Source organism: Trichomonas vaginalis, chromosome III, assembly GCF_026262505.1.
Source record: "Trichomonas vaginalis G3 chromosome III, whole genome shotgun sequence".
Taxonomy (NCBI): Eukaryota; Parabasalia; order Trichomonadida; family Trichomonadidae; genus Trichomonas; species Trichomonas vaginalis.
This window is the reverse complement of record NC_067205.1, coordinates 27,607,887-27,629,065: the sequence shown is the minus strand read 5'-3', so window position 1 is coordinate 27,629,065 and position 21,179 is coordinate 27,607,887. Positions and strand designations below refer to the sequence as shown.

At 30.4% G+C, this 21,179-nt stretch overlaps 14 protein-coding genes across 14 annotated transcripts, besides 3 other annotated features; 9 read left to right on the top strand and 5 right to left on the bottom strand.

Annotated features, from left to right (window-relative positions):
- Window positions 1-8,182: part of a mobile genetic element that runs on past the window's edge.
- Window positions 134-989, top strand: TVAGG3_0775410 (organellar and viral DNA polymerase type B; the record flags this gene model as incomplete). Its single annotated transcript, XM_051246102.1, has 1 exon — window positions 134-989. A coding segment is annotated over one exon (856 nt), but the record flags the coding sequence as incomplete, so codon positions are not given.
- On the top strand, window positions 1,619-2,237 carry TVAGG3_0775400 (organellar and viral DNA polymerase type B; the record flags this gene model as incomplete). The annotated part of the gene is made up of 1 exon (XM_051246101.1): window positions 1,619-2,237. A coding segment is annotated over one exon (619 nt), but the record flags the coding sequence as incomplete, so codon positions are not given.
- TVAGG3_0775390 (organellar and viral DNA polymerase type B) lies at window positions 2,831-3,355 on the top strand (the record flags this gene model as incomplete). The annotated part of the gene is made up of 1 exon (XM_051246100.1): window positions 2,831-3,355. The coding sequence occupies one exon, from the start codon at window positions 2,831-2,833 to the stop codon at window positions 3,353-3,355; it is 525 nt and encodes a 174-aa protein (XP_051092687.1).
- Window positions 3,760-4,317, bottom strand: TVAGG3_0775380 (uncharacterized protein; the record flags this gene model as incomplete). Its single annotated transcript, XM_001320071.2, has 1 exon — window positions 3,760-4,317. A coding segment is annotated over one exon (558 nt), but the record flags the coding sequence as incomplete, so codon positions are not given.
- Window positions 4,342-4,602, bottom strand: TVAGG3_0775370 (uncharacterized protein; the record flags this gene model as incomplete). Its single annotated transcript, XM_001320070.1, has 1 exon — window positions 4,342-4,602. The coding sequence occupies one exon, from the start codon at window positions 4,600-4,602 to the stop codon at window positions 4,342-4,344; it is 261 nt and encodes an 86-aa protein (XP_001320105.1).
- On the top strand, window positions 4,648-5,076 carry TVAGG3_0775360 (uncharacterized protein; the record flags this gene model as incomplete). Its single annotated transcript, XM_001320069.1, has 1 exon — window positions 4,648-5,076. The coding sequence occupies one exon, from the start codon at window positions 4,648-4,650 to the stop codon at window positions 5,074-5,076; it is 429 nt and encodes a 142-aa protein (XP_001320104.1).
- On the top strand, window positions 6,083-6,679 carry TVAGG3_0775350 (uncharacterized protein; the record flags this gene model as incomplete). Its single annotated transcript, XM_051246099.1, has 1 exon — window positions 6,083-6,679. One exon carries the CDS (start codon window positions 6,083-6,085, stop codon window positions 6,677-6,679), a length of 597 nt encoding a protein of 198 aa, XP_051092686.1.
- Window positions 6,938-7,168, top strand: TVAGG3_0775340 (uncharacterized protein; the record flags this gene model as incomplete). Its single annotated transcript, XM_001320068.1, has 1 exon — window positions 6,938-7,168. The coding sequence occupies one exon, from the start codon at window positions 6,938-6,940 to the stop codon at window positions 7,166-7,168; it is 231 nt and encodes a 76-aa protein (XP_001320103.1).
- Window positions 7,595-7,915, top strand: TVAGG3_0775330 (uncharacterized protein; the record flags this gene model as incomplete). The annotated part of the gene is made up of 1 exon (XM_001320066.1): window positions 7,595-7,915. The coding sequence occupies one exon, from the start codon at window positions 7,595-7,597 to the stop codon at window positions 7,913-7,915; it is 321 nt and encodes a 106-aa protein (XP_001320101.1).
- Window positions 8,183-8,583: a mobile genetic element.
- A 975-nt stretch (window positions 8,584-9,558) lies between these two features.
- Window positions 9,559-9,776: a mobile genetic element.
- Window positions 9,777-10,351: 575 nt separating this feature from the next.
- On the top strand, window positions 10,352-11,443 carry TVAGG3_0775290 (uncharacterized protein; the record flags this gene model as incomplete). The annotated part of the gene is made up of 1 exon (XM_001320065.1): window positions 10,352-11,443. One exon carries the CDS (start codon window positions 10,352-10,354, stop codon window positions 11,441-11,443), a length of 1,092 nt encoding a protein of 363 aa, XP_001320100.1.
- A 295-nt stretch (window positions 11,444-11,738) lies between these two features.
- On the bottom strand, window positions 11,739-12,447 carry TVAGG3_0775280 (Golgi APPARATUS membrane protein TVP23 family; the record flags this gene model as incomplete). Its single annotated transcript, XM_001320064.1, has 1 exon — window positions 11,776-12,441. One exon carries the CDS (start codon window positions 12,439-12,441, stop codon window positions 11,776-11,778), a length of 666 nt encoding a protein of 221 aa, XP_001320099.1.
- Window positions 12,448-13,111: 664 nt separating this feature from the next.
- TVAGG3_0775270 (uncharacterized protein) lies at window positions 13,112-13,893 on the bottom strand (the record flags this gene model as incomplete). The annotated part of the gene is made up of 1 exon (XM_001320063.1): window positions 13,279-13,893. One exon carries the CDS (start codon window positions 13,891-13,893, stop codon window positions 13,279-13,281), a length of 615 nt encoding a protein of 204 aa, XP_001320098.1.
- Window positions 13,894-15,806: 1,913 nt separating this feature from the next.
- On the bottom strand, window positions 15,807-16,322 carry TVAGG3_0775260 (RNA polymerase II transcription regulator recruiting protein; the record flags this gene model as incomplete). Its single annotated transcript, XM_001320062.1, has 1 exon — window positions 15,807-16,322. One exon carries the CDS (start codon window positions 16,320-16,322, stop codon window positions 15,807-15,809), a length of 516 nt encoding a protein of 171 aa, XP_001320097.1.
- Window positions 16,323-20,213: 3,891 nt separating this feature from the next.
- Window positions 20,214-21,073, top strand: TVAGG3_0775250 (uncharacterized protein; the record flags this gene model as incomplete). Its single annotated transcript, XM_001320061.1, has 1 exon — window positions 20,584-20,985. One exon carries the CDS (start codon window positions 20,584-20,586, stop codon window positions 20,983-20,985), a length of 402 nt encoding a protein of 133 aa, XP_001320096.1.
- Window positions 21,074-21,179: the final 106 nt, after the last annotated feature.

Sequence of the window (21,179 nt, the reverse complement as noted above, 5' to 3'; positions counted from 1 at the left end):
GAGATGGTTAAAGAAAGATGAAGAGAATAGGAAGAGAAATGTGAAGTCAGGCAATAGACTCATTGACTTTAACATCGAAGCTTTAGATGAACCAAACAGAGACTACTTACACAAACATTTCGGTAAGGTTTTCATGAGACTCTTAGAGAAAATTAAAATAAACTCACAACAGAGATGGATGGTATGTTATAAACTTGGTGGAAAGTATGAATGTTCTACGTTAAACCTCAATAATATTGGAACATTACTACATCAGCTCTTGAAGGAGAACTTTATATCAGAGATAGAAGCAAATGCTGCAGGTATTGTTGAAATGCACTATGACTTCTTCTTGACAAACATAAAGAATCTTACTGAAATAAAGATGTATGATTTAACAGAATATGAAGGCTTAACGATGTCAGATGTAAAGAAAGGCAAACCAAAAAAGAGACCATATAGAGATGAAAGCACACTGACAGAAAGACAGAAAAGATTATTGAACAGACTTAAACAAACAGGAGATAAACAAGATATAGATGACTTCTGGAATGAAATCCTTGGTGAAAAGAAGTTTTATAAGAAGAGAAGCGGTCAGTTCTGGAAGTATCTTTGCACATTACCTATAAATCTTGAACGCTACCAAATCTTCAATGAACTGAACAAAAGAACTGCAGCACTTATGACAGAAGACAATTGTTTCGTTTATGCTTGCATTCAGGCTGGAGTAAATGAAGAAACTATTGACCACATGAGAGAAGTCATTCGTGTTAGAGACTTTCCTCAAAGTAAAGTACAAGAAATTTCTGACGCAACAGGTATAGCATTTAATGTTACCATTGGTTACTTCAATGACTCAAGACATAATGAAATAAAGAGATACATACCAAAAGAATGTGAAACTGTTCGAACTATTGACTTACTTCTTGTTGAAGACCACTACATGCTAAATGAAAGACTTCCAATGACAACATATTTCATTCGCAACTATATAGAAATCTTGAAGGAGTGTGGTGGAATGAACATTGAGAAACAGATGAAGATTTATACAAAGAGAGAAGATAAATATGTAGTTCGCATGGATAGAACAACACCGCTATGGGATGTTATGAAAACATTGTGGGAGTGCAAATATTTCGAACCTATTTCTTATGGAGAACTTTTCACATATACGACTGACTTATATAAACAGAACCTTGCACCATTTAAAGATTTGACATATGCTCCAAAGTATTGTGTACAACTGAAGAAGAAAGCCGAGTCAAAAGAAGTAAATAAAAATAAGTGCAAGTTCATTCCTGAGCACGTTTTCTTTGCTGACTTTGAGTGTAGCACAGACGGCTTTCATAAAGCTTTTAACATCTGTTATGACAGTGAAGATGGTTCAGTGAGTGAAAGCATTTGGGGTCAGAACTGTGCAACAGAATTTTTGGAACGACTTCCTGACAAGAGTTTAATATATTTCCATAACCTCAGTTATGATATAAACTTCATCTTAAGACACATGACAGAAGTGAAAGGAACTCCCATCATTAAAGGTTCACGAACAATGCAAATAACTGGCTTATATAAAGGAAGGGCAATTATTATAAAAGACTCTTACAGTGTTATAAATAAGAAGCTTAAACTATTTCCTGCTATGTTTAACTTACAAACAGGACCGAAAGAAGTATTTCCATACAACTACTACAGCAGTGTTTTGTTAGCAAATGACAACAGAACTGGTGTCATTTCTGAAGCATGTAAGTTTATCCGGGATGCAGATACATTCATGAAAAACATAGATTCCATCAAAGGTTGCAGAATAGATGAGAACCACTTCGACTTAGAAAAATATAGCACATTTTATTGCAAACAAGATGTAAGAATTTTAAGAGAAGGTTTTGTTAAGTTCCGCAATGACATATTGAAAGAATTTGATTTAAACGTATATGACTACGTTAGTATTTGTTCTATTGCTAACAAATTGTTTGAGAACAGAGTGTACTTCCCGAATGGAAATTTATATGACCTCTCAAATAAACCAAGAGAATTTATTTCGAGATGCATTCAAGGTGGAAGATGTATGTTGTCAGATAACATGAAACAAAAGAGCAAAAAGAAACTCATTGCTGACTTCGATGCTGTTTCATTATATCCATCCGCTATAGCAAGACTTTATACTTTAGAAGGTATTCCAAAGGTTATGAAGAAAGAAATGTTAAGCACAGAGTATCTCATGAGACATTTATTCGATGACGACCAAAAGGAACCCATTGGTGAAAAGTTTATGTCTGGCTTCTTTGTTCTCATTAAGATAACAGAGATTGGAATACATAGACACTTTCCTTTAATAGTTTGTGACCCTGAACTAAATCCAGAACTTAACGTTCCCAGAAGTTCAAACACTTGCTGTTTAATGTATGTTGACCATATAACATTACAAGACCTCATAAAATATCAAGGTGTCAAATGTGAAGTGTTGCAAGGATACTATTACGATGGAAACAGAGATATTAGAATAAGAGATGAAGTAAAGAAGTTGTTTGAGTTAAGGTTAAAGTATAAGAAAGAAGGAAATCCTTTGCAAGAAAATATAAAGCTCATTCTGAACAGTATTTATGGCAAAACTATTCTATCTCCTATTGAGTCAAAAATAACCATAGTAAATGACAAAGATGCTATAAGATATGCCATCAGAAACTACAACCATATCATTAAATTTGAAGGTTTGGATGGTTCAGATAAAACTATTTTCAAGCTAACGAAAAGCATTTGCAGACACTTTAACTTCTGTCCACTTGGTGTTAACATTCTGTCTATGTCGAAGAGAATAATGTGTGAAGTATTCTGTACTGCTGAAGACTTAGGAATGGACATCTTTTATAGCGATACCGACAGTATGCATCTCTACAATGAAGATATCCCTCGTTTAGCTGAAGAGTTTGAGAAACGTTATGGAAGAGTTCTCATTGGTAAAAACCTTGGTCAATTTCATAGCGACTTTGCAGAAATAACACCTGGAAAACAAAGTTTAGCATACAAGTCAATATTTTGTGGAAAGAAGACTTACATAGACTTACTCACTAACGATTTAAATGAAGTTGCATTCCATGCACGTTGCAAAGGTGTCAAACAAGACGTCCTTGCTTTAACAGCTAATGAAATGTTTCCTGAAGCTATACAATGCTATTACAATGAAGATAAAGGTTTAATGGTTCCGCAAGGAAAATTTGACAAAGACTCTGAGTTCAGTGTTATGAAACTTTACAAAGCACTTCATGATGGTCAAGAGATTGGATTTGACTTATGTAAGTCTTCTAGTCCTTGCTTTGCTGAAAAGTTTAACTTTTCTATTCAGACTAAGACTTCATTCATAAGAAAGCTTAAGTTCTGAGGTCATGAATGAGAAAAATAATAAGGTCATTTATTTTTGTCAGCAATGAGGTCATTCGTGATAAAAATAAGCCGCTAGCGGCAAGGCGAAGCCCATGTGGTCATTTACAATACTGCGATGGTAGAGTTTAAGAGTTGTGCTTCAATGTAGAGACAGTCCTTATGGTCTGGAGGTAAGAACACTGGGCAGTTATGGTCATGAGTGGAGAACATGTCTATCCAAAACTCACGATTGAAGCCAGTTAATTTATAGTATTTAGGGTTAGGAAGTGGTGAAGTTCTTGTATGACCAATGAACTCATTTTCAACTCCCTTACTTAAGTTTGAATATAATATAGCTTGCTTTCTATCCCAAATGCCAGGTGTTACAATCTTTGAAAATTCATTTTTCCTCGGAAGCATTGCATCATAATTGAAAACATTCTTGAAGTCTTCATTGGGTTCAGAGATTTGAAACCTTATACGTAATGGATTTTCTTTCTTTTTAGCTACTTCATTGAATGGTGAATATATAACAAACTGACAGTCATGTGTTCCATCTTCATTTTCATTAAATTCATAATGAAAGTCTATAAGTTGTGGCTGACTACCTTCTTCTTTCAGTTGTGCAAGAAACTCACGCAAAGGCTGTAAAGTTTGTACTTCAATGTTAAACTTTTTCTCGAACATTTCATTAAATGAAATCATACATTGCAACAATGTTGTATCGTCTTTAAAGTATTTGTATATGTGAATGTTTTGGGCGCTTAAAGACTGTTCGTCATTTTCTATCTCGACTTGAAGTATAAAGTCAACTTTCCTAAATGCATGTGTTATATACATAGATGTTATGCCAAAGTACTTCTCTTCATTTATGTTCACAATCCAGTCTGTTGGAAACTTAAACGTTACTCTGTTCCCCTTTATTTTGACGTCAGGGTTTTCACTACTGAACGCAACAGATAAAGGTATTTGTCTATACATTTAATTCGGATAAAAATAAACCATTTACTCTTTCTTTGCTTCAGCTTCTTTAGCTTTTGCTTCAGCTTCTTCTCTAGCTTTCTTCGTCAGCAAACGTGGGTTCTTTTGTCTTCCAGCAGCTAATGCAGCAAGTTGTTTTTCACTAAGTTTTCTCTTTGGTCTCTCTGGCTTTTGTTCTTGTTTTTGTTCCTTCAGTTCGGATAAAATTTGCTCACGAATTTCTTTCTTCAATGCTTCAACATCTATGACCCCCTGGGTCTTGTCCGTAGAGCTTGTCTGAGTCATTTGACTGCAGATAAAAAACAAAATTAAAACTTTAACCGATGTAAAATGAGCTTGTCAAAATCAGAGCGAGAGTCTATTATATTAAATGACGCAAGAGGAATACAACATCCTTTCTATTACGTAAGTCAGAGTAAAGATGGTAAAATATACGTAAGAAAAAGAAAGGTTCCATTAGCGAATGCAGAGAGCGACAACATTAAGGTGTATGGCACCGAGGGCGAAGCCCATATAAAACCTTCTGTTCAAACTGAAAAGTCAATAGAACCAGAAGAAAAGAAGCCAGATGTACTTTCAATAACGAACCAAGAGCTTATTGCAAAGTTCGTGAATTTCATTGAAAAACAAACCGAGTCAAAGAACCCTGACCCACCAGTGAAAGAAGTTGAGACAAAAGAGAATGTACAGTTCATTGAAAATGTCAAGAAACAACTTCCACCACGAATGCCAAGAAGAAGATTGAGAATAATGAAGTAAATAGATATTTTTATCCGAAGTAAAATACATGCAGAACGAACAGCTAAACGAATTTACTCCAGCAGAGCATATTCATCAGATTCGCTCATATTTCGATATCATAGACAATGCAGTTCAAATTGGTGACACTAATAGAAAATATTCTGACGCAAAGATTCCATCACAACCTGGAACTGCTAAAGATAACACATGGGTAACATTCAATCTCTCACCTCCTGGTGAAAATATGTTGGACCTTTACAATACATTCATTACGTATAAAATGGAAGGTCAATTTATTGCAGATAAAGAAATTGGTTCAGGTTCCAATAAAACAAACCCACCAGGATTTTGGATTGGTTTCGATGACGCTTTCTATGCAGTTGCTGGATATCAAATCCTTGCAAATGGTCGTATCGTATATTCTCAAGACAACGCACGAGAAGAAGCATATATAACTTCAAACTCACAAACTACCGAACAAATAAAGAAAGTAGATGTTTTCTCAAAGACTCGACATGAAGATGTATGGAGTCATTCGGGAACATGCAGAACAGGACAAATTGTTAGTGGTCCAATTACAGCAGGAAAATCATTTGATTTTAAGCTTCGTTTAAGAATTCCTGTTAGAAGATTCCTTCCATTAGAAGCTATTCGATTTATTCCAGCTTTTGCAGGAAACATTCAGCTTAAAGTAAAGTTCAGTAGCGACGCCTTACAATGCACATCTATATCTGTAAATGATATCATTGCTTTCAATCCAACTCTTAAAGTTGCATTTGCTTCAGATTCAAATCCACCGACAAATAAATTTGTTCCATGGAATGAACCATTCACTATGATAACGAAGGCAATAGAAGCTAGTGGAACAGTTACTATTACAACTGTAACCCAGCAACTATTTCGAACAAAGATGGATTTTAATGAATGTTTCATTCATCCAAAGTCATTCTCTTTAGACCCTAACATTTATACAGAACTTGTAGAACATTATACAAACGAGGCTTTATGTTTTCCTGTTAAAGTTATGGATTGGATTCCTATGGACGGTTCATTCTCAAAGAATACAGATAGTTCAAGTGCAACATTTACAGCAGCTTATACGCCTATTAATGTTAAAAGTATTTGGGCACTATTTAGAAAGAAAGACAACTATTATGTTAATTTTGAGAACCCTAAGTTTAAATATCTTCAGCTTTCCATGGGAGCTTATGGAAATATGCCTGCAGAACCCGAAAAATCATATGGACCTGTATTTTATGAAATGGTTGCGAACGCCTGCAATACAAACAATGATATGATAGGATTTAATGAAGATGTTATGAGGTCATTGGTGGATGATGGTAGTGTGGAACATAAATGGGATAGCTATGACAACACACATTTCTTATGTGGTTTTCCAACAGAAGTGGACTTTTGCTTCCAGCAAGGTCAAACATCTACTGCTCCAATAACATACAAATTGTCTGTTAAAGGACCTATTGAACTAGCAACCGAAAATGTACCAAAGCCACTTATTGGATTTATGAGGGATTGTTGCTTTGCCATTCAGGTGCGTGCTAATGGCATCCCCATAATAAGATTAGATGACTATAACTTAGCTACGGACGACAGTGAGGAATAAAGGATGAACGTTTATTTTTAAAGCTTATAAATAAGTTCTTCATCAAGCTCTCGTGAACCTTCACCATCTGTGAAACAAACTTTACCAAACGATTATGGAGCACGTATTGAATATTTCTTACGAGCTGCACAATGGCAAAGAGCAGTCTCACCAAGGTTAGGTGTTCCACCAGCTCCTGTCAAAAATAGCATTTGGTCAAGTCCTTATATAAAATATGGTCTCCCACTAGGTTTGCTAGCTACAGCAGGAGCAGTTATGATGTTGAAAAGAAATAAAGCAAATGTTGTAAATAATACTGAAGTAGCTGAAGTTAAACAAACTCCAACACCTTCGCCAAAACCAACGCCTTCACAAGCAAAACCTTCAATGACTCCTGAACCTATGGAAGTACAAACTCCTGTTCAAAAGTCAACTCCTAAACCGACTCCAACATTTAAACCAGAACCTACTCCTCAAATAAATCGTAAAACTCCTGCGTTTCCTTACTGAAAAAATAACGTTATTTTTATTTAATATTAAAATTTTTATTTGATTGAAATGACAAATAAAGTCACTGAAGCAATGAAACAAAAGTTTTTGGTAGAATACATTAAATCAGGAACTATTCCAGAAGGTTTTTACATTCATACTATGAAGGATGGTAGAGTTCAGTTTAGAAAGATAAAGCAACCATTAGATAAAGAAGGAATTTTGAGAAAGATTAAACTTCATGAGGACAACATTGCTGAACTTAAGAAGAAGTTAGAAGAGTTGGAGAAAGGAAGAGAGTTATAAAGCAATGAATTCAACAGGTTAGAAATGAGGTTAGAAAACGTGTTAGATCTAACATTCTAACATAAACATTATTTTTGTGCTATGTTTTTCATACGTGTGAGGGTGGTGATATCATTAATTTTTTATTTTATTTTTATATAAATGACGAAAACTATTGAGATAACAAACTACAACGGTCATGAGTTCAAGAATTTGTTCTTCGTTCCTCGTGAAAATACATTCTATCAGATACGAGGGAGAAAGGGTAAAGTTAGTTTGAGCGTTTATGAAGGAATGAAGAATGGAAAGTTTATACAAGCATACGATACAAACGGTAAACGTGTTTCATTAGCTTTGTCAAAACTTACTAACATTCATTTTGACAGTGATTTTGACCTATATGAAGAAGAAAGTGAGTCAGAAGATTATGAGCTGTTATGTGAAGCACAGCAATGGGAGGAGTTGCAATACTTTTGTAAGTGAGAACGTTTATTTTTACATTAATGAAGTCATTAGTGGTTGGCGGTTTGTAAATATTTAAGGTTAAGTTAGTGTTGTCGTTAGTGAAGTAGTTAGTGAAATCGTTAGTGAAATCATTTATGTGTCAGATGGTTTTGTAAATATTTAAGGTTAAGTTGGTGTTATGGTTGTGTTGTAAAATATACGTTACCGGTTTCGTAAAGTGTCAAAACCGCTAAGTGGTGTACGGAGGCGCGCAGTGCCACAGTACACGACTTAGTTATACTAACTACTTTTGGTCGCTATACATATTGCGTAAAAATTATGTCAGATTCACAATATTCATGCACATGTAAGCACATCGAATTATACGGATTACCTTGTATTCATGTAATCACCGTATTGAATCACTTTTCGAACAAAAATCTTCTTAAAAATTTGAATGATGCAGTTCATGCTCGCTTCAAATGTTCAGAGTTTATGACTCCTGTGGAAGATTTAATGAAATTTTATGTTGACCAAGCATCTTTAAAAATTCCCGGAATAAATTTCAACCTGGGAGAGATTGAAAAATTAAGGGGAAAAAGGACTAGGATTAAAGCATTTTACGAAAAGTGATGCTGTGTTGTTAGTTATTTATTTACTTTTTTTAATATTTTTTAAAAAAATAAAAGAAAATTCAAATAATTTTGTATCTCCCATGATATATCGACCCACGAGTACTAATGTGGCTATAATTAGAGATTGCAACTCTATTATGATCATAGTCCGGTGATATACAATAAGATTCAAATTTTGAAAGAATTAAATTAATAAAATCCCGGTGAAAAAAATAAAAACAGCTTCTAAAAGTATAGTTATCTTAAAATACGAACTTTAACACAAGTTTTTTGATCCAATAGAAAATTGAATTCTTTGAATAAATAAAATATTTTATGTATTAACATATTAAATTTCCTAATTATTTTTTCTTCTTGGGAAAATTTTTGAATTCGAATAGAAAATTCAATAAATTGAAATTGGGTTGAAAGAATTCTCCATATTAACTTGTCATATATTTCAGATCATATAAATTAAGTTAATTAAATTTTTTAAAAACCTTAATAGGATAAAAGAATTTACACACTCTCACTTTGAAAACGTAGAAAATGCCAATCTATTGGTATACATTTTAGTTTTGTTAAGTTTACAAAACGATTACTCTAAATTTTAAAGATTTATCAAGAATTTAGAGAATATCTTCTCAAAACAACTTCAATAGCGAAGGATTAGTATTGAATCGGATTTGTAACATAATTATAGTACATTACAATACAATTTCTCCGACTTTTAAATATTTTTGAAATATTTACAAAATATGCTCTTTCTATCATCGATACTTTAATACAGAGCAAATTTAGTAAATGTCATCACGTTATTTTTTCATAAATCGTTTTCGAACTTTTGAAATATTTATTTTAAACCAGTTTTCTACATTTAATATGTGAATTATATCAAAAGTAGATGGGCGATACTTGTAAATCTATTTAAACTATTAGTTTCCTATTATTGAAGAACTTTATAATTTTTTTTTCTTATGTATGGAATTAAAGATAATTTTGCCGATTCCAACTGGTTTTTCTATATGAGTTAAATATGCCAAGTGAAATTGGACTTGCCAATATTGTAAATTGAAGTATGGACTATATACCGATTTTCATTGATTGATGAATAACTCGGAGTAATGTAATTGTTGATAATGAAAAATAGTTTTCAATTGCTGGTAAGGGCCAATGTATGTTCAATAGCTCCGAAAGCAAAAAATGCACGTTTAGAAAAAGACGATAACGATTAAATTACAAAATCGATAACGACGACGATTAAATTACAAAATCAATAATGACCCAAAAACTATCCTAATTAGCAAGATTATTGCAACTCACAAGAAAGTAAACCATTTAATTACATGTAGAAAGTCCTTCGAATAATTTTTCTAGTTTGCAATATTAACAGTGCACCATGATAGCGTAATGAATTTTAATTCCGCTATTATTGAAGTCGGGCTGAATGCAAAGATATCATAATAAAGAAAGAAAAGAAAAGCAATATGCAGAATCAGAATCAGGCATAGATGCATTTTATAAATATTCTATTTACATTTTTCATACTTTTTTTTTGTTAATGATAGATATGTTCTAGATCAGAATAATTGCAAGCTTGCAATCACTAATATCATCCATTATAATGCACACCTTCATATAATTTGACCAATAACATTATGAATGAAAACATCTATGAAAATAAGCGAGTAAATCATTTAATATTTACTGCAATACATTTTGAACAATTTAAAGCCCCTTTTGAGTTCCTAATTTTCAACTTCGAGTGATAAAACTCATGAAAGATAGTAAAACAACTTCTGGTAATGCATGTCAGAATATAAATAATAATTTTTTATCTTCTCTAGTTCATTTTTATAATATGAATTCTTTACCTATTGATAGTCAATGGAAAAGACCAATGGGTAGATTGTTTTCATATGCATTATTCGGAGATAAGCTTAATTTTATCCCTGTTTATTCATTTGCAACACAAAATAGTGATAATATCGTAGTTTTTATTTCGAATACAAATTTACTCGCATATTCCACAGAAAATTTAACCCCTCTTTACGATAAAATTATCCAATATGGCATGATTATCGATTTTAAGCGATCAGCCGAAAATAAATTTATTTTATACTTTGATACCGGAATATTATCTATTATCACTGTAAATTCCAACTGTTTTACAATAGTTAACAAAGAGCTAACTGATATTTCTCATGTTATTCCTTTTGATGTTGATAATTACATTTTAATCAAGAAAGATTGTTCAACACAGATGCTTAAATCTAACGGAGATATACAAAACTTGTGGGAATTATCTTCCCCAACACCTCCAACAGCTTCAATTCTTTTGAATTTCGTTTTGGTTATCAGTACTCAATCAAAGCTCATTTTTGGCGATATATTCCAAAAACCTAACGAGCAAGAATCTCAAAATTACTCGCAATTGATTTACATTGAAAATAAGGATTTCTTTGCAGTTTCAGAGAATTTTGATAACATTAGCCTTTGCTCAATCAATGGAAAGGAAATTGTACTACAATCTGCAAAGTTTATCAAATCAGCAGCAAAATTGAAAAATATTTCTTTGATCAATTCAAAAACTCTTGTTTGTACAGAAAATAATTCACTAATATCTTATAATTTTGGTCAGTTAATTCCTCTTGCAACTGTTTCCTTCAGTAATTCTAATTTTGAATTTATCAGACCATTATTCCACGAAATCTTCTTAATTACAACTTCAACAGGCAATACTTTGATATGCAGGATCACTGATACAGAAGATATCAATGAAAGAATACATACAGAAGATATAGGAAATTTATTCGGAAGTCGACCAATTTGTGCAACTCCCGTTGATGCAAATAGTTTTATAATGGTAAGTGAAAACGGAACTGTTGCTAAATTCATTGGTGCTCCAGACTGGTATACAATTCCTTTCCTTCAAGAGCAGAAGTTATTCTAATACTTTTATTATCTGTCTTTCAATATATATGAGTAATAAAATTCTTTGTATGTTAATAATATCCAAAATTTTATTTTCTATATTTCTAACATTCATGCAATATCTGCTAATATAGCAATTGTATGCAATGTAATTGTAGATCATTTATCATTTGTTATTGTAGAATTTACATTTTTAGAAATAATTTTAGAAATAAGAAATTTAAACAATTAAAATTTCAAATTAGGCGCCTGCCACAATATGTAAAGCCATGTCTACAATTAATGAAAAAAGAATATTTAATAGAAACAATAAATCTGTATAAAGAATAATAAAAACTATAAAAAATAAACTTAAACACTTGGCTGATTATCTTGATCAGGATTTTGGTTTGTATCTGGTTGATCATTTGATTCCGAGTCACTGATTTGGATTTTATTCAATATATCAGGATCAACTGGTTCATCAACTGTTTCTTCTTCTGAGTAATCAGATTTTGCCATAGGAAAACTAACAGCTTCCCCTTGTATTTGATGTAAAACTTCTCTTTCCATAGCTTCTTTTGCTAATTTATGCACTTTAACGTATAGAAGGAAATTGAAGAGTTGGATTAGCATTATTATTGTAGAATTTAAGAATAGTAATAAACTGCGGAGAAATAGCTCAACTACTGCTATTACAGCCCATGCAATAATTTCTGTTATAAATAGCATCCAAAATGTATTAGAATCTTGCTCGGTTGGAACAAATGGATCTGGTTTTGAATAAAAATTTAAAGCTAACTTCCCATTTGCTTGAAATTCAAAGTACCAGCGTAACCCAATAAGTTGCATACCACAAACATTCTTTGTTAACCAAAAATCTGCTAAAGAAACTAAAATGAAAACAATAATCTGAACAATTGGGTTCAAAAATACTAAATTCAAGAACGTAAGTATTGGGAATATCTTTGTACACACATATATGATACTTGGAACCGGACTCCTTTTATTGCTTGGGATAAGGGATGCTTGATCCATTTTTTTTTATTCCTTTATGAAATCCGAAGTTTTTGGATTATGCCAATTATAGTTATTTGGTCATTATTTGAGCCAACAAATATTACCCCGAAATAATTATCTCCAAATTGATTGTATTTTTTTTTTCAATTTTTCTATGTTTGTCCAAGCGATGCATAATGACTTCCTTTCAATGTACGTCAACTGGTAGGCTATCAAAATATAGTTGTATTTCATTAGACAAAAGATTTTGTTGATCATGACGATAGAAATGCTGCTAGAAGTGAGAACCTGTTTATATATCCACTAAACAATAAAGTGATAAATGATGAATGGCTGATGCTCAAAAAACTCGTTATATAAAATTATTTTCACGATTAAATACAGTAAAATCAATCAGTAAGGATATAATCCGCAATAAAAATGTATTATTATCTCATTCATTGATAGATAATTGATTAAACCAATAAGCCACGCTGATGTATTCAATAAAAAGGCATTTTTACATAAAAAGGTTGATAATATCTATTTACATACATTTTTAAATCAGTGTTATGAAGACATAAAGACAAAACCAATAAAGTTGATTTTTGAGAGGTGATTTGTCACCAATTTCACACGGTAATTTTATAAATTAAAAATAAAAAAACTACATATTACATTTTATTTATAAATATCTAATCGAGGTTATATTTTTCTGGCATTTAATTCATATCGTTTGAATGTCATACAAATTGAATTGGGTAGCTGAAGCTTCTCACAAATTTAAAAAATTTATTCAAATAGGAAATTTAATCGGGATAAAAAGAGGGCAATTAACAAGTGTGAAACATTTAACAAGAAAACAAAGCCATAAAATTAATTAAGCAATACGCCAACTTGGTTGATATTTGATGGCTGCAAGAAAAGGTTTGGAAGTAAAACTGATGGGAGTATAGAAGGATTTGCCAGATTTGCATTGAACGGGGGTAACGGAGGTAGGAGAATTCTTTCCTTTGGTTTTACTGGAGTTGGAGATATCTTCTTTGGTAATTCCGATATTTGGGCAGATGAATCTTGGGAATCATCGCTATACTGTGATACTTCCTCTTTGGCATTTTGATATTTTTCTTCAAAATCTTCATCATCATGATGTCTCGGCTTATGCTTTGATCCATCAGATAGTGTTGCCCATGCATCTGCCGGATAGCTCCTTCCGTAGAGTCCGTAAAAAGTTGAGCGCTTATCAATACCAGGAACAGGTTTGAGGGCTTTAAACTTGGCAATGATACGTCCTCTTGTTTGGCTCAATATGACACGAACATAATCTTTGCATTTGTTGGAAACCTTACACCAAAGATCATAATCATTGTTTCTAATCCATTTCTCAATTTCACTACTTGCTAGGGGCCTATCACTGTTCTTTATTACAGAATAGGCTTTTTGTCTGAGTTGAGTGCTAGACAAACTAGGATCGCCGAATCCAATATCCATTTGTAGTTATGAATTTAAAAAATTTTATTGATTTGAGGGAAATATTATTTGACAGACATTTGCTGGAAACATGCTAGAGGAATATATTTTTTGATCGGAAAACATATTTGGTATAACTATTTTTTGAGAAAAACTGGTTTGGGATAATTCAAAAGTACATAATCGAATTTGAATTGAATAATTTTGTAAAAGGAGGTATTCTGGAATGAGATAGATTTGAGAAGCAAATAAATTAATTTATTTAAAAAAATGAACATTTGAATAGATTTTGATTCTTATCGTCGTTCTCAAATTATAAATGATTCGGGGAAAAATTATGCGAAATTATTCATTATTTATACAAATATTAAAAGGAAATTCATCTCAAAAATAATTTGATCATTCAATTTTTGAATATTTCGTTGTGACTGGCGTGAGTGGATTTCGATTTTGAAAAGGAAATCTGCTATTTTATGAGGAAAATAGGCTGAATAACTAATGAGGAGGAATATATATCATCTGGCTAAAAAACTCGAAATGAAACGAAAATTTGAGAGTCAATAATTGCAATGATAGGATTTTGAAGAAAATTTAATGATACAATAATATTTTAATCCGATTGCAATGAATATCTGAGAAATTTGAATCAAAATCATTGTGAAAATCAATGAAAAGAAATGGATAGGAGATTTTTTATTTAAGAAATGCTTACATTTAGTATTTTATGAATAAAATTTAAATACAAAGTTATGTATTTTAATTTGGATAATCAAGCTTTGAATGAAAAAAGAAATGACAAGTTAAGAGTTTACGATTTACATATAGATGTGAAGATTTAGGAGATATTAGGTACATAAGTTGAACCATTAATTAAATACAGTCAAAAATCCGATGAAATCGGAAAATATAGCCCAACAACTGGGTGCGGTTTAGGATTATATGTTTTGAACATTTAGAATTGATTTGAATAGAACGAATCTTAAGTTATAAAATTGATATCATAGGATTGTATTAAAATAGGATAGTAGATTTTAATAGCTGATATGAAATTTTTGTGATGCAATAAAAACTTTGCAAATTACCTCAGACTTTTCAGAGGATTGAGTGGCAACTCAATCCTCTGAAATAGTCTGTGGTAATTTTTAGTCTCTAAACTATTTCAATATATGCTCCATTTTTAAACAGTTTTTAAAAATCGAGCATTGAAAAGTGTGATGAGACTTCCAATTTTGAAAAGTATTATTCAAAATTTCCGAATCTAAGCCGTTAAAAATAAATGAATTTTAAAAGTTAAGATACCTTATACCATGAAATATATTTTTTTGTATGTTGAAATTTATAAAACCGCTAATCATTCAAAATCAAAAATATTTTTAGGAATGCAAAAGGCAAACTTATATATATTACAATGTTGTGAAGAAAGATGGTCGCTCAAATATATTTTTCCTAAAAATGAAAAATGATTAATAACAGTCTCACTTTGTTATTTTCAAAATTCCCAATTTTTATTATATCTTTTCAGAACTTATTTTTTGAATAAATTATATTATTGAATTTATTTTGAATATTATAATGTAATAAATGAGACAATATAACTGACAAATGTTTAAATTTCGATCTGATTTGAATATAAAAAAATTCTTCTCATGAAATCACTATAAACATTAAGTACTTCTTGACCTTTAAAAATTGATTTTTGAATTTCGCAAATTTGATAATCTAATACAAATAATTGAATAAATATCGTATATTTCAAAATCTTTTCATCGAAAAATTATTTAGTAATCCATATATATTCTATTAAACAATTCTTTTTATTCAATATTCATTCAAATTTTTGTAATTAATAATTCTCACAAAAAACAGACATTTCAAATGCTAAAAAATTTAAATATAGCACGAAATTACATAGTTAATTTACATAACATAGAAAATTAAATAAATTCAAACGCGAATTGATCTTCGCCTTCCCGTTTCTCGAAAATATCGATAACTCCTTCATTTTTGAACACCATATCGATAATGTCTTGGAAGTTTGAGCTATTTCCTGGGTGTATCTTCTTTTCTTCTATCATTTCTGGTTTGAGCTCTTTAATACTTCCGTCATCTGAACTTTCTTCTTTATGATTTTGTGTATTCTTATTCTTCCTATTTCGTCGTGATAGAGTTAAAAATCTATTCCGTACGTTATTGCCCGATCTTCCTTTAAAGAATTTTGCAATTTCATTCCAATGTGCACCTATTTCATTAAATTTATTAATGAGCAAGGTGTCCTCTTCTTCGCTCCATTCAACTTGATGGAGCTCGGGATTCAAATAATTATTCCACCGTTCTCGACATTGTCTTGGTGTCTTGTTTTTCATCTTGTGGGATATTTTTACCCAATCAACTTTATCCATCTTGGATACGAGCTTAATCAACTTTGCATCATCTACTGGACTGAACTTCATTTTTCATTGTTTAAATACTCTGTTTCTTACTGATGAGGATCCGCGATAAATTGACGTGTCTATTTTTAAAATAATGAGTAAAATAAATTGAGAAACTATTTTTGAATCAAAATCAGTATATAATGATTTTAAAGATCTGAAAGGTAGAACCATAAATGTAAATGTTCTACTCGTCATTGCGGGTTTTTTAGCGAATATAATTTCTATGAGATCCTTCAAATTAATTGTTCTGACATTCAATTTAAGATACAAAAATTCAAAAATATTTAACCAATTACAAATATATAATCTATCAACCAATTTTTTGCAAATAGATCATTCAAAAATATAATATTTCAAAGAATTTAGAACTCAACGTTTTGGTCATAATTGCATCATTAATAATATCTTAACCTAATAATACAAATTATACTAATTGTGTATACGATATGTAATGTTATCAAATCAAGATTATCGAAATTTGTGAGGATTGGAATTACCGAGAATTTAAGGTATATTTAATATCGATCCTTTTACTAATTTTTCAATTTTGAAAGATGAATATTTCTATACCGTTATAGTATGTCCATTCAATTTACATTTTTGAATAATTTTGTTGCTATTTAATACATTTTTATTTTACATAATTCAGCGGAATTATCGATTTTTGTAAGATGATTCAAAAGAGCTAGTAAAATTGTTTGCTAAATACTATGTACTGCAAAATCTGCAAATGATACTCGTTAAGGATGTCAATTTGGAAGAAAAGTTAGAAAATTCCTAAAATGCTAAAAATGAATTTTCAAACGTATTTTTTTATCTCATTTTTTTGATTTAGAAAAAAATTTGGAGAGAAGAACTCTTCGTTTTTCAATTTTATCACGATGGTTTTAAAGTATATTAGACACATGTATTGATATTACTATTTTTGTATATTTTGAAAGAAAATCCCCAAAAAGTAAGAAAATCTAAGACGGTTTGAGAAAATATATAAACTATTGAAAATTTGAATTAAACTTCTAATTTGGAAAAAAGAAATTTGGAAAGAAGAAAATTCAAAAATCGAGATTTAGACTCAGCATCAAATGGAGAACAAAATGTTTCTTCATATGAAGGATAAAAATTTTCTTGTGAAGAAATAGAGTTTTTAAAATTTTATTGTATGTAATGAAATAAACAAATATTAAAATTATTTTTTGATAACAAGAAAATTCCCAATAGAAAATATTTGAGAGAAAGAAAAAAAGAAAATTGAAAAATATTACTCTCCTTTATATTTCATGAGATTTTAAATTTATTCTCATAAAATTGACAATTTTATACGTTTAGATGAAAATAAGTGATTTTGGTTGAAATAGAAATTATTATTTGCTTACAGCTATCAAATAGATTTTTGCTATTTTGATTAAAATTTGTTAATCAAATTACCCAGATTTTCCTTACTTTTACCACCCCTCTAAAGCTGGGGACACCGCCTATCGTTGGGTGTAGCTATTAAATAGAACTACCAAGGGTATTTTTGAGCTGCCGGTGTAGTGTAGTGGAAATTTCCTACATAATGATTCATTATGCCAAGATTTGATTCCCATTTGGCCTATTTTTTTCTTTTTTGGATCATGAATTTTTTTTTTGGGTCACTATAAGATTTGTTTCATGTTCTAAATCTGCTGCATATGTAATCTATTTTTATTTACCTATTTTTTAAAAATCTATTGGATTGCCAAATTTGAATATATTTAAAATCATAAAAATCCAAAAACTATAAATATATGTTTTATGCATAGTGCCGATACTCAAATATCAGATTACTTAGATCCATAAATAATATCCGAATTTTTTTTCTTAAAATTCAACTTCAAAACTTCTTCCAATCTTATTCTTAATCAATTGTCAATTTTTAAAACCATTTTTTAAAATAATTTTGCGTAAATTTTATTCTCATGTTGTTTTAATCGAAAATTGATACATTTTCAAAAAAATAATATTGACTTATGAAATTCATTTTTAAGGTGAAATAGTATTGTTTTTATTAAAGTATATGAATAATATATAAAAAATTAATGAATAATATAAGCAGATTTTTAGTTTACAAAACAAATATGAGCAATGCAATTTCAAACTTTTGCTGGCAATTTCGATATTGCTCAAGTTTGTAGTATTTGTGATACCTATAACATCGGCTTAATCAAAATTCGATTTTTCTTATGAGTTATTGAGAAAATTTGATTGCAATGAGAAGGATTTCGACGTTTTTGATAAACTAAGAGCTGAGCTTTAGGGGTTCAGTTCATTTATGGCTGTAGTTTGATGCGTAGATCTCTTTTTTATTGTAAATTCTTTCAGCATGGAGATCGAGAATGAATCTTTTGAGAACTTTATGAGTTTTTACACCCGTAAAGAGGTCCTTCGAGGAAAGATAGTCCAGACTACATGAAGATGTGGGTTAACCAAAAAAATCCGATGGTTTCCCCATATTCATGTAGATCTTCGAAAAAATGAGCACCAAAAAAGCCAAAAAATAGGCTTTTTATTGGATTTGTACACTAGATCAATAATCTATTTAGGATCTGACACTCTTTTTAGCCAGAGATATGAGGTCCTTTCTAGGAAAACGATCTATTCATCCATAAAAAAAATGAATTATCGTTTTCCCCAGAAATTACATGGGGAGTGGTAAAAGTAAGGAAAATCTGGGTAATAAATTTTTTCTAAATATCTTAAATATCTGGATCACTCACATATACAATGAATTGAACGATAAAAATAATACAAACTCAACTAAGTTTCCTGTCTTTCAACTAAAAAAAATTATGCAAATTAAATTAAATTGTTTATTCAAATATAAAACAAAGATGAAGTAATTACAGTTATCATAAACTTTATGAATAACTCTGTAATTGGTTCAGATTTTCGTAAAAATATTTTTATTAATATCCATAAGAATACGTTTACCTACTATCACAACATATCGATAAACAAGAGTAGAGTGATTTTTATCATCGAAACTTTTTAAAAGCTGTAAGCTGGAAGGAAAAATCTTGTTTTTTCTGAGTTAGTTGTAGAACTATTGATGCACGAGTTATCATTGTGATGTAGAAGGATGTCAATGTACTGACTGAAGGATATGAAGTGAATTGAATTTCATTGCATTTCAATTTGATCAAAATTTGTTGAAATGATATGAATGTGTCAACATCTGTATCACTCTCTTTCACTCCTTCCCTATTCTTTCGAGAACGAAGCTAGCTCAGCTTTCGCTGAGCGAATTGACGCTTTTGATACCACCCAAACTAGTATATTCTTATTTTAAATATGATATTATCCTTAGAAACCACACTAGAATATATTTAAATCAACTTTTAAAAAAGTTCGAATCCTGCGCGTCTCATTTTTAAAATTTTCCAAAAGGAAAATTATATTCTCCTAAAATGAAAACAATTTTCCGAATTGACATCCTTATACTCGTATATTCATTCCTCTAAATTTTTGTTCACGCCAATTAGTATTGAAAGGAGTTCTCAATTTTGTTGGTCATCGCACAAAATACCTTGAACTATCGTTGTTGATGCTAAAAAGTACATCATACTCGTGATAATATATTATTTTCGAAATGAATTATCAAGATTCTTCGATTTTGACGCATTATGGCATTTCTTTTTTCTTTAGAGTTGTTGTGGAAAACGGATTTTGATGGAACCTTGATATATACTCAATAACTATTAAAATATAAGTAAATTTATAGGTCTAATCTATGTAATGAATTTTCATTATTTCACAATTTTCATCTTTTAAGTAATTAACATTTGATTTTGAATTGTATCAGGTTAACAATATTTTTTATATCATTATCTTCTAGATGTCTTATCAAGCAAAATTTTTGTCAATTTTTTTATTTTTTGCATTTTTTCAATTTTTCGCAATGATTACTATTTCTAAAAATAAATATCAAGCGACAATGCAGTCAATCAAACAGCTAAGAAGCAATAACAAAGCTCTTACAAAACAGTATCAGCAACTACAAGCTGATTATCAAAATTTGAAAAGCATATACCAACATAATCAGAATATTTTCAATGATCTTCAATCTCAAATCGAAATAAAAGATCGAGAAATTAAAAAACTTAATCTACAAATTTGTGGTTATGAACTTTCTGGCCGGACTTCTGATTATAAAAATATAATTCTTCAAAAAGACCAGGAAATTGAGAATCTTAAGGCTAAAATAAAGAGACAGCAAGAAAATTTAGCGCTTTTAAACAATAAAGCTTATAAATTTTCGGAAATGAACCAAACAGTTCAAATGTATAGTGCTGAAATCGCTAAGAAAAACCAGAGAATTCATGAATTAGAAAATCAATATCAATCTTTGCAACAACAATGTTCTTGGATTTATATTAATCAAAATGAATTACAACAGAAAATAAATGAGTGCAATAGTTTGAAGGAACAAAATATGAGACTCTCAGACTCCGCAAATTATTATAATTTTCAATTAAATTTGACAAAACAAGCTCTTGAAAAAATTCGCATTGAAAATGAAAATTTAACCAATAACCTTAATAGAATTCAGCAACAACTTCGTGAAAAAACAGAAGAAAATCAAAAAATTTTATCGACCAATGAAACATTGAAAGTAGCATTCAAAGACCTTATAGCCAAGATAAATAACTGTAAATCTTATTGATTGTTTCTATTTTTGGCCTAATTTGCTCGAAAATTTTAGAATTTATTTTTGTTTTTTGATTATAAATAATAAACATTTTGTATCTAACCTCACTGTATATATTTTCTAATGAAATTGTCTCATGAGCCAAGACAATTTCATATTATATAAAATTTCCTATAAACTTTTGGCACTTTCTACCAGATATTGGTGAT